This window comes from Scyliorhinus canicula, chromosome 13 (assembly GCF_902713615.1).
Source record: "Scyliorhinus canicula chromosome 13, sScyCan1.1, whole genome shotgun sequence".
Classification (NCBI taxonomy): Eukaryota; Metazoa; Chordata; class Chondrichthyes; order Carcharhiniformes; family Scyliorhinidae; genus Scyliorhinus; species Scyliorhinus canicula.
This window is the reverse complement of record NC_052158.1, coordinates 130,495,340-130,508,344: the sequence shown is the minus strand read 5'-3', so window position 1 is coordinate 130,508,344 and position 13,005 is coordinate 130,495,340. Positions and strand designations below refer to the sequence as shown.

Sequence of the window (13,005 nt, the reverse complement as noted above, 5' to 3'; positions counted from 1 at the left end):
CCCCTGCACTATGGGGAAGCTATGTGCTTGCTCCATCTGCTTCTCTCTGACAGGTGAAAATGAAGTATGTTCAGTTCTTTTGGAATACAGTGACCTCCTCTGTGCAATGCCGGACAGTAAACTGGGAGCTGTTGCCTTTATTGCCTGCTCCAGCCCGGGAAGATCCAGCTTATTGTCACTTTCACAGCTACTGGCAATGTTATCCTTAACCTGCCCTGAGGTTGCTGTTCTGGCTGTACTAGGTGGCAGATTTCAGTGAGGACCTCCTTGTGAGGCAGAGAAGTCCGATTGATGTGCCAGACGTTAGCAACCTTAAACATCCCAGAGGGAAATAAAGAGTAAAATGGGGAAATAAGAATACTGGTTCTGACTGGTTTTGTATACCTTAAACACCAGTAAAACTTGGAAATAAGAATGTGACCCCAAACTCTATTTTTCCCCATTGGGAATTCTAAAAACCACAAAATACTTATACAATTCAGCAAGAACTAGTAGAAATCAATCAACAAAAACTAAAAATTGTTGATGATCCACTTAAATAGCGATGTCAAGGAGGGGATTCCTTTCTGCTGCTGCATGATGTCAGTCTGTGTAAGGTGAAGCAGGCACATGATCCAAAATGACTGTGCTAGTGTGGCAGCATAGAACATTACAGCGCAGTACAGGCCCTTCGACTCTCTATGTTGCGCCAACCTGTGAAACCACTCTAAAGCCCATCTACACTATTCCCTTATCATCCATATGTTTATCCAATGATCATTTAAATGCCCTTAATGTTGGCGAGTCCACTACTGTTGCAGGCAGGTTATTCCACGCCCTTACTACTCTCTGAGTAAAGAACCTACCTCTGACATCTGTCCTATATCTATCTCCCCTCAATTTAAAGCTATGCCCCCTCGTGCTAGCCTTCACCATCTGAGGAAAAAGGCTCTCACTGTCCACCCTATCTAATCCTCTGATCATCTTGTATGCCTCAATTAAGTCACCTCTTAACCTTCTTCGCTCTAACGAAAACAGCCTTAAGCTCCTCAGCCTTTCCTCATAAGATCTTCCCTCCATACCAGGCACCATACCAGGCAACATCCTGATAAATCTCCTCTGCACCCTTTCCAATGCTTCCACATCCTTCTATAATGCGGCGACCAGAACTGCACGCAATACTCCAAATGCGGCCGCACCAGAGTTTTGCACAACTCCAACATGACCTCATGGCTCCGAAACTCAATCCCTCTGCCAATACAAACTAACACACCATGTGCCTTCCTAACAACCTTGTCAACCTGGATGGCAACTTTCAGGGATCTATGTACATGGACACCGAGATCTCTCTGCTCATCCACACTACCAAGAATCTTACCATTAGCCCAGTACTCTGTATTCCTGTTACTCCTTCCAAAATGAATCACCTCACACTTTTCTGCATTAAATTCCATTTGCCACCTCTCAGCCCAGCTCTGCAGCTTATCTATGTCTCTCTGTAACCTGTAACATCCTTCTGCACTGTCCAGAACTCCACCAACTTTAGTGTCATCTGCAAATTTACTCACCCATCCTTCTACGCCCTCCACCAGGTCATTTATAAAAATGACAAACAGCAATGACTCCAAAACAGATCCTTGTGGTACACCACTAGTAACTGAACTCCAGGCTGAACATTTCCCATCAACCACCACCCTCTGTCTTCTTACAGCTAGCCAATTTCTGATCCAAACTGCTAATTCACCCTGAATCCCATGCCTCTGTATTTTCTGTAATAGCCTATCGTGGGGAATCTTATCAAACGCTTTACTGAAATCCATATACACCACATCAACTGCTTTACCCTCGTCCACCTGTTTGGTCACCTTCTCAAAGAACTCAATAAGGTTTGTGAGGCACGACCTACCCTTCACAAAACCATGTTGACTATCCCTAATCAAATTATTCCTTTCTAGATGATTATAAATCCTATCTCTTATAAACCTTTCCAAGACTTTGTCCACAACAGAAGTAAGGCTCACTGGTCTATAGTTACCAGGGTTGTCTCTACTCCCCTTCTTGAACAAGGGGACAACATTTGCTATCCTCCAGTCTTCTGGCACTATTCCTGTAGACAATGACGACATAAAGATCAAAGCCAAAGGCTCAGCAATCTCCTCCCTAGCTTCCCAGAAAATCCTAGGACAAATCCCATCCGGCCCAGGGGACTTATCTATTTTCACACTTTCCAGAATTGCTAACAGCTCCTCCTTATGAACCTCAAGCCCTTCTAGTCTAGTAGCCTGTATCTCAGTATTCTCCTCGACAACATTGTCTTTTTCCTGCGTGAATACTGACAAAAAATATTCATTTAGCACCTCACCTATCTCCTCGGACTCCACGCACAACTTCCCATTACTGTCCTTGACTGGCCCTACTCTTACCCTAGTCATTCTTTTATTCCTGACATACCTATAGAAAGCTTTGGGGTTATCCCTCCTGGCTCTTCTTGGCTCTCTCTTTAGGTCCTTCCGAGCTAACGTGTAACTCTCGAGCTCCCTAACTCTCATCTTTAAATAAGCCTCCTTCTTCCTCTTGACAAGTGATTCAACTACTTTAGTAAACCACGGTTCCCTCGCTCGACCACTTCCTCCCTGCCTGACAGGTACATACTTATCAAGGACACGCAGTAGCTGTTCCTTGAACGAGCTCCACATTTCAATTGTGCCCATCCCCTGCAGTTTCCTTCCCCATCCTATGCATCCTAAGTTTTGCCTCATCGCATCATAATTGCCTTTCCCCCAGATATAACTCTTGCCCTGCAGTATATACTTATCCCTTTCCATCGCTAAAGTAAATGTAATCGAATTGTGGTCACTATCACCAAAGTGCTCACCTACCTCCAAATCTAGCACCTGTTCTGATTCATTACAAGCTGATTGACATCATCATCTGCCTGCTTTACATATGGGTGCTCTCTATGTGCAGGCTAATTGTTTCACTAAAATGGCAAATGGTGCAACAAGCTCCAGATATATTCTGTGGCACCATTTGAATCAAAATGGCACTTGTAGTGCCAAAAAATCAAGCACTATGGAGTTGAATTTCACAGCCCCATTTTCTAAGGTGTACGTAGCCTGCTTATTCTTTCTACCAAAATATTCCCTCTCACACTTATCTATATTGAAGTTCATTTGTATTTTATGATTTTAAACATTTATTTTACATTTTCAAATGCTTGTTTCAATTCCCTTTTGTATGCTTCCAGGAAATACATTCTGCACAAGCTTGCAGATTGTTTCAAAGGCCAATGGCCCGATATGAAAGGGAAAATTTCCTAACATCGAACCTTGCCCGATGCTTATGTACACATATTCCCCGGTTTTCGGTAACTTATTAACTTATTAAATAGGCTATCCATATGGACACAGTGTCACAACTTTGTTATTTTAAATGCTGCAATTAAATCTCTTTAAGGTCAAAGGATTTTGGAAAAAGAATAAAAAGACAGAGCTGTATAAACCTATCATGGTAATTAAGGACCTTTAAGCTAGGTATGAATCTGGTGATCCTCCTCTCTATTGATACCATATTATAGGCACAAAACTGGACATAATATTACAGATTTTTAAAACATTCTTTCATAGGATGTGGCCATCACTGGCAAGGCCAGCATTTGTTGCTTATCCCTAATTGCCCTTTGGTGGTGAGCTGCCTTTCTGGACCATGTAGTGTCAGCATGTACTGCTGCAACTGTGTGCCGATGGAGGGAGTGAATATTTAAGGTGGTGGCTGGGATGGTGTTCAAGCGTTTGTCGTGAATAGTGTCGAGTTTCTTGAGTGTTGTTGGAGCTATGCTCATCCTGGCAGTTTCTGGTCAATGTTAACCCCCAGAATATTGATAGCGAGGGATTCACTGATGGTAATGCTGTTGAATTTCAAGGGAAATAGTTAGATTCTCTCTTGTTGGAGATGTTCAGTTGCTGTTACTTGTCTGGTATAAATGTTTCTTGCCACTTTATTAGCCCATGCCTGAATGTTGTCCAAGTCTTGCTTATAGATATAGACTGCTTTAGTGGTGGGGTACTGGAATTGTCACTGGACTAGTAATCCACGCTATGCTCTGGGGTCCAAGGTTCAAATCTCACCACAGCAGATGATGAAATTTCAATTTGAAAAATCTTGATTGAAAGTCTAACGATGAGCATGAAGCTTTGGTGATTGTCGTACAAACCCATTTGTTTCACTAATGTTCTTTAAGGAAGGAAATCTGCCATCCTTACCTGGTCTGGCCTATATATGACTCCAGAGCCACAGCAATGTAATTGATTCTTAAAAACCCTCTTTAAAAAGTCGAGCAAGCCATTTATTTCAAGGGTGATTAGAAATGGGTAAAAAATGTTGGCCCAGCACATCCCATAAATTAGTGCATTTTTAAAAATGTATCTGAGAAGCCACTATTCGGTAGTGATCATTTTGCAATCATCAATGAACATCCTCACTTCTGACCTTATGATGGAGGGGATGTCATTGATAAAATTTATGAAAATGGTGGGGCCTAGGGCACTACACTGGGAAACTCCTGCTTTGACCGGAGCCCCCCCGAGCAGCGACCGACCCCAGGCCAGAGCCCTCCTGCCTAGCGATCACCCACGGGCCCAGCAAAAACTCTTTAACTTACCTGGCCCAGGAGAACTGCTGCATCCTTTCCCCAGTGTAGGGCTGACTAGGCTCACACCGAGTCCGACCACGTGGCCGTTCCCTCCAGATTCCCACCATGTGACCTGACCCAACCCCATGGTGCTCAGTCTGTTCATTGCCCTGAAGCACTTGGTGGAAGAAAAGGTAAAAGACCCCCACCAAGGCCAAGCTCAGTGTGACTAGACCCTGGGGGCGTGAGGCCTCGCCAGCGAAGCGGAAATGCCCGAGTTAACCCCGGGGCCACAGGTACCCGCCCGACCCCACCGGAAGGTGAACCCAACCTCACCGCCCCACAAAACCAGACCGACCTGTGCACAACCCCCTCCAGTGACCCTGGCACCACCACCATCATCCACGACCCATCCAAACACAATCACTTACCTTACGCAAAGCCAGCCCTGCCATCCAAGAGCTGCCAATGACCCAGGAAGCGGGGAAACCATGTCGGCCTGGTGATGAATCTTAAATTACATAGCTTCAAGACTCCTCTCCCCAGCGTACTCCTGGCGACCGTCCAAGCGATTGAGAACAAACTGGATGACCTAAACGCTAGACTTAACTCCCAGAGTGAAGTGAGAAACTTCTGTGTGCTTTGCTTCACCGAGACATGGCTCACTTCGGCCACACCAGACTGCGCCATTCAACCCGAAGGTTTTTCAATCCATTGAATGGACCACACGATGGCCTGAGGCAAATCGAAGGGCGGGGGTGTTTGCCTCCTCATCAACACCTCCTGGTGCTCGGATGTGGTGTCCCTAGTGTGCCACTGCTCCCCTAGAATACCTAACCGTGAAGTGTCGTCCCTTCTACCTCCCATGTGAATTCACCTCTGTACTCATCACAACAGTCTACATCTCATCCCAGGCGGAAGTGAAGAAAGCTCACAAACTACATTCCACCATCAACAACCAAGAAACAAATCACCCCAAAGCCCTGACAATCGTGGCTGGAAACTTCAACCAGGCCAACCTCAGGAAGATCCTACGCAACTCCATCAATATATCTCCTGCCCCACCAGACGTGCAAACACCTGGATCACTGCTACACGAGGATCAAAGGTGCCTACCGCTACATTACACGACAGCACATTGGCAAATCCGGCCACAAGTCGGTATTCCTACTTCCGGCTTACAAACAGCAACTCAGGCATGCTGAGCTAGTCAAGAAAACCATGCAGTGCTGGTCCGAGGAATCTGAGGACATCCTTGCGACTGCTTGGAATCTGTGGACTGGTCCATATTCAAGGCTGCGGCAGCTAACCTGGATGAGTACGCAACCATCGTCACAGACTTCACCAGTAAGTGTGTCGAGGACTGTGTACCGAAGAAGACAATACGGGTATTCCCCAGTCGGAAACCCTGGCTCAACCAAAAGGTTCACTCCCTGCTGAAGTTCCGGATGGAAGCGTTCAAGCCTGATGGCCCTGACCTATATTAGAAATCCAGGTACGACATACAGAAAGCCATCAGGGATGCAAAAAGACAATACCGCATCAAACTAGAGTCCCAGGCCAATGACACTAACCCACGTCGACTATGGCAGGGCTTACACAACATCACAGGCTACAAAGCAAGGCCAGGCGGAATATCTGGGTCTGAACAAGTTCTGTGCCCGCTTTGAGCACTCAGTCAATGCATCAATGCCACCTGCCCCAACAGCCCTGGACACACCCATACCCACTACTACAGCCTCAGAGGTAAGTGCTGACTTCTTGAAAGTGAATCTGCGGAAAGCGACGGGCCCCTACGGAATCCCTGGGCGAGCACTCAGAGCCTGCGCAGACCAGCTGGCGAGTGTATTCACAGATATCTTTAACACCTCACTCCTCCGCTCTGAGGTCCCCACCTCATTCAAGAAGACCACCATAATACAAGTACCAAAGAAAAGCAAGGTAGCCTGCCTCAACGACTACTGACCGGTGGCCCTGACGTATGTTATTATGAAATGCTTTGATTGGCTAGTCATGAGATGGATCAATGCCAGCCTCCCAGATGGTTTCGATCCATGGCAGTTTGCCTATCACAGCAATTGGTCCACAGCAGATGCTATCTCCCTGGCTCTACAGTTAACACTCGAACACCTCGACAACAAGGACACCTATGTAAGACTGCTGTTCATAGACTGCAGCTCCGCCTTCAACACCATTATTCCAAAAAGACTAATAACTCTGCAATCTTAGACTTGATCCCTCCCTGTGCAGCTGGATCCTTGACATCCTCACCAACAGACCACAATCTGTCAGGAGAGGCAACAAGACCTCCTCCACAATAGTCCTCAACACCGGGGCCCCGCAAAGATGTGTGCTCAGTCCTCAACTGTACTCCCTATACACATATGGCTGTGTGGCAAGATTTAAGTCCAACTCAATCTGTAAGTTTGCCGATGATACGATTGTGGTGGGTCGTATCTCAAACAACGACAAATCAGACTACAGAGGGGAGATAAATCACTTGGTTGCATGGTGTGCCGAAAACAACCTCTCTCTAAATGTTGGAAAGACCAAGGAACTGATCATCGACTTTAGGAAGCGTAGCAGGACACACACACCTGTCTTCATCAATGGCTCAGAAGTGGAGATGGTCAATAGCTTTAAGTTCCTGGGGGTCACCATCACCAACAGTCTGTCCTGGTCCACTCACGTTGATGCAAAAGTCAAGAAAGCCCAACAACATCCCTAGTTCCTACGGAAGCTAAAGAAATTTGTCATGTCTGCATCAACTCTCACAAACTTCTACAGATGTGCGATAGAGAGCATCCTATCCGGCAGCATCACAACCTGGTATGGCAACTGCCAGGCCCAAGATCACAAGAAACTGCAGGTGAACTCAGCCCAACACATCACACAAGCTTGCCACCCCAACATTCATTCGGAAATACACCACCCACTGCCTCAGGAAGACAGACAGCATTATCAGAGACCTCTCCCACTCAGGCATTGCCTTCTTCCAGACTCTTCCATCAGGCAGAAGGTACAGAAGCCTGAAAACCCGCACATCCACCCATAGGAACAGCTTCTTCCCCACAGCTACAGGACTCCTCAATGATGGCCCCTCGGACAGATCTGTTCCCTGTAAGAACACTATTCACGACGCCCTATGCTGCTCTTGCTCATGTATTTGCTTTGTTTTGCCCCTTGTTCCGCACTGTAACCAATCACTGTTTGTCGATGTACCACTTGTAAATGTACTCTGTTGATTATTCTTTTTGTCTACCATGTACATATTTATGTTCCCTCGGCCGCAGAAAAATATTTTTCACTGTACTTCGGTACATATGACAATAAATCAAATCAAATTCAAATGTACCAGGGCTGAGATGATTTGAATCGAAAAGTTTTATCATTGTGCAATATAAACAGAAAAATCTGGAAATACTCAACAGGTTAGGCAGTATCTATGGAGAGAGAAACTGGGTTAGTGGGGTAGACAGCTTATCTCCATAAATGGAGATAGAAAAGTTGAGGAATGGAAGAGTCAGAAGAGTCACAGACGGATCATGAGGAGGTGAGAGAGAGATAGAAATTTGAAGCAAAGTCAATGAAATTTTCCAGTTTTGGATAAGAACAGATGCAGATTAAAGTACTACTTGATCCTCATAGAGAGGGGAATTGAATAGAATTGGAATGAAAAAACCTGAGTTTCCACTCATTTCGATTCTCTGTCACAGTTTCACTCTGACCTAATTTCTCTGTTTCAGTGCAGCATGAGGAACAGCATGTTATCTTTCCGTTAGGATAAGAATCCTGACAGATGGAGTGTCATTGTAGCACAATTCTCAGATATATCCCGGGACATCATGCTGCGTGTCTGTCAGGGCCTGCAGGGAAATTCTGTTCCCAGATGCCACTAGTAGAGCTTTGGAAGGAACCATACACAATGAAATTCAGGTTTCTGGTGACTTTGACTGCCACTGGCAATGTATACCCACCTGGTTGACTTAGACGGCCTTCTTCCTGGATGCTGTTCATGTCAGTAATTCTGAGCCTTTTGAGGCACTATCCTTCAGTCTTATCCTGAAAGTTAATGCTCTACCCGTATAGCCTATGTTGGGGGTTTTGATCCTGCAAGCTGTGTTCATGTGCTCTGTCCTGTGGAGTGGAAGGTGATTGAGGAGAAGGCTACAGTTGCTCCTACTGGTGCTACTCGGTTTTACTTCATCGGACATCTAAGATCGAACTGCCGAAGTGGTTCCAATGTTATAGTGAAGGTTGACAGTGAGGTGCAGATTGAAGGCAAATACTCCAAGGTAGCAGAAATGACCTCCTAAGTATTGGAAACCATCTCCAAAGTACATAGGTTTTTTATTTTGGCAAAGAAGCAGCTGTCATTCCTCAGCATTTAAAGGATTTCCAGACTCTCAATAGCTCATTCCTGTAAATAATAAAGGTTCTCTCATCTTGTTTTACCTGGCAAGTTCCAGGAAGCCAGGAAACCCATGCACTAACAGTTAAATACTAAATCCAGGGTTAAATTTGTAAATGTAATTGCCTGTTTAATATATTAATCAGAGACACCACTACCACTTAGTAGTTCTCTGCTTCCTAACGAATGTTCACTTGGCTTATTTCTGGGATGAATGGGTTGTCTTATGAGGAAAGGTTGAGCAGGTTCGGCCTATACTCATTGGTGTTTATAAGAATAAGAGCTGATTTTATTGAAGCATAAACGGCGCTTATGGTGAATAGGATGGGAATAGAGGGATACGGACCCAGGAAGTGTAGAAGAGTTTAGTGTAGAGGGGCAGCATAGTCGGCACAGGCTTGGAAGGCCAAAGGGCCTGTTCCTGTGCTGTACTTTTCTTTGTTCTTTGTTCGAGGGTAAATTCTGAGAGGATGTTTCCCCTATAACTAGGGGGCACAGTTTAAAGGTCAGGCATCTCCTACGTAAGGTTGAGATGAGGGGGAATTTCTTCTCTCAGAGGGTCATTTGTCGTTGGAATGCAGGGGACCAGTTAGCTCTGTTGGCTGGGTGCTTGGTATGTGATGTGGAGCGACGCCAGCAGCGCTGGTTCAATTCCTCTACCGGCCGAGGTTATTCATGAAGGACTCACCTCAACCTTGCCCCTCGCCTGAGATTACATCACCACTAGTCGGCCCTCAAAGGGTCTATGGTCCCCTGATACTGTGATGATATTTATACACTAAAATCTTGAGAATCAGAAGTTAACATTGACTTGGCAGTCTTTTATTTTTGCAATAACGTTTTTATTGAATTTTCAGTTTGTTCTATTTTTGACTATGTTATACAAAATCTTCTGGCGTTAAAATTTACGTTTCTTTCACACCATGATCAATCCAGTGCAGATGTGGATGCTGTAGTTGAGGAAATCCAGAAAGTTGAACCACTCATAACTGCATCTCGCACAGAGCAGGTGAAACAGCTGGTTCAGAGGCTCCAAGAAAAGCTTGGTCAACAGGATGACCACAAATTCTATCTTTTTAAGGTAAGAAATGTTCTTGATGTCAGTAAATAGGTTCAGTTGTGTTACAATCCAAATTTTTCTTAAGAAGTGGTGGTTCCCAGGAAATGCTGACATTGATTTGATGTAAAGCAATATTGTTGTGACACCTAATGCAGGTTTCCTTAATACAATATATTATGTAATAACTGAGCTAAGTGGACAAGTGCATTGAAATAATTGGGCAAATGAGTTCTTTCAAATTAGAAATCTGTTCCTTCTTATTCTGTTCATGCTGTAGTTCTGGTCTAGTTTATACATAATGAAGGATTTGTCAGAGAATTTTGCAAAAATCCAAGATATATGGGCTGGAATTCTCAGGTTGTCGGCATTCACTTTTCCCGCTGGCAGTGTAGCGAACGGCGTGCTGCCGAGAAACACGCTGCTGGGGACTGGAGAATTCCGCTCATGGTACAAATATAAGTTTATTGTAATAATGAAGTCTTACTAGGTTTAGCTGCAATAACCTGTGTGTCTTAATGTAACCAACACTATGGTTGTGCTTTAAGAGCTCTATCATGTACAGTATTAGGATAGTCTCTTTTTCCTCTCACAAGAAACTAAACTTTAAGTTAGGCCATTCTGCAATACTAAAAGGCCAGCTGCCTATTTGAAAGTGCTCACATTCACAAGTCCCCCAGGTTTTCTTTTGTTTTTTAATTTTATGAATTAACTTCAGTGGTGGTACAGTGGTTAGCACTGCTGCTTCACAGCGCCTGGAACCCGGGTTCAATTCCCCCTTGGGTGACTGTGTCGATTCTACACATTCTCTATGTGTCTACGGTAATTTCCTCGGGTTCTCTGGTTTCCCCCCACAGTCCAAAGAGGTGCAGGTTATGTGCATTGACCATGATAAATTGCCCCTTAGTTACCCCGGATGTGCAGGTTAGCTGGGTAGGGCGGGGGATGGGCCTAGGTTGCGTGCTCTTTCAGAGGGTCGGTGCAGACTTGATGGGTTGAATGGCTTTCTTCTGCACTGTATGGATTCTATGGATAGCCTAACTTGTATGATTCTTCTGCATTGTAAATTTTCTGGGGTAGTATAGAAAAAATAGATTTCTGGTGTGGCACGCCGTCAGGTTTCTCTGTTTCGCCGGCTGGTCAATGGGGTTTCCCATTGTAGGGCAGCCCCGGTAAATCGGAGAATCCCGATGGCGGAGAATTCAGCCCAGAGTTTTTACACACCGTTTTGATTCAGGCAATGATGCATTTACTGACTAATGGTTGTTCTTATATTTCGATGTGTATTTGTAAGAGACCAAAGCCAATTCATGCCAAAGATTTAGTTGTTTATTGATGTTAATATTTGAGTTCATGAGGGTGAAAAATGTTGGTGCTGATCTTGGAGTTATTTTTATTTTGACAGTATTGTCAGCAGCATACTAACTACACAATCTGTTATTGCATCCTTGAAAAACATTATTAAGAATTTTCTGATGGTGATTGAGAGATACATTGACTTTAAGGAACATACTTATAGCACAAGTAGTTGCAGAAAAAACTGTAGCATCTGGAAAGACTGCCTCAACTCATTTCACAATGTATTTCTCTAAAGAATGGACAAGGGATATCAGAGGTGTTCCTTCCGACTGTAGTATTATGGGTCACTGCCAGCCTACATCAGTCTCTCTTATTCATGCAGGCCAGAACCTAAGAGATGCTGCAACTGCCATAGCTGGTCAAAATTGGTCCAGTGTTAACTGGTGTGTTCCCTCGAGGCACTATTCAGATATGCCTGAAGCCCAGCCCCGAGTGCCTCAGCTTCTGTCACACACTGTAAATGCACCAATAAATGTCTACTCCATTTTCATTTTCATCAATGGTACTGTTGCGATCCCAGTTGATGTTGTAACTGGACAGGAAAATCCCAGAGAGGGACCCTGGCTGAAAAGATCGTAACTTTTATTTTTCTTTACTAAACGTGGAGGAACAGAGTCACAGGACTGCTAATTAGTTTTAACAGCAACACAAAATTAGTAAACATGGAAAAATGGGATTGTAATACAATACTCCTTTGCTCACCTCTTAGCTTCACATTTACATATAGATTTTAAGGTTATCATTGATGGTAAAGCATATCTTAAACCGCAACGGTCTCAGTAACACAACACATCCCTTTAAATACACAAGATGGCTGCAGTCGAATACACTCTCCACTCAGATCCCCAAGTGAATGTCTGTGAATTTCTCCTCAGAACCAGCACCCCCCCCCCCCCCCCCCCCCCCCCAACCCCCAGATGATTATCAGGTGAGAGTTTCAAAACTCCCAACAAAATACTTTCAAATCTTTGTTCACGTTACGCTTTCCAATCAGTAGTGGTTTGCACTTCAGAATCCAATCCAGGTTTTCCAAATGACACTTTTAAACAAAGCCTTCACTCCACTTTTAACAGCAAATCCACTCCAGGATTTACACCACTCCCTTTGGGATTTCTTCGCCTTGACTGCTGTACAAATGGTTCACAATTGCTTTAACTCTTGATTCCCACGCTCCTATGAAATTGGCAGCAGATGTTTGATTTTTCCTCTAAAGCCTGTTTTTCCATTCTAAATCTGGTTACTGTAATTGTCTCTTGAACTCGGAACACTTTTTACTCTTCCTTGAATTCTTCTGAATGATACCGTGGTCTCTGTTCTCTTAACTCCAGTCATCTTAGGACATTCTTTCTGTTCCAATTCCCTGGCTATCTGGACTGTAACATGTCCCTTAGCAATCGGACATCTTTGCAACCCTCTTGTCCTGTCCAGCTTCTCCTGGCAGGACTCCCCGGTGACCTGCTTCCAACAGAAATATATTCAGCTAAAACTAAGAACAAAGGAAATCCCTTCCCTCTTACAAGCAGCCTCCTGTTGCTAAGCAACAACTTACTTCTATTTACACTTTATGCT

The 13,005-nt window shown here is 44.5% G+C and overlaps 1 protein-coding gene across 2 annotated transcripts in view; it reads left to right on the top strand.

Moving 5' to 3' along the window:
- Positions 1 to 13,005, top strand: part of daw1 (dynein assembly factor with WDR repeat domains 1) — a 62,791-nt gene that overhangs the window by 12,679 nt on the left and 37,107 nt on the right. For both annotated transcript variants that reach the window (XM_038815247.1, XM_038815246.1), the window contains exon 3: positions 9,957 to 10,101. In XM_038815247.1, the coding sequence (XP_038671175.1) occupies positions 9,957 to 10,101 (145 nt within the window). The remainder of the gene's footprint in view (positions 1 to 9,956; positions 10,102 to 13,005) is intronic.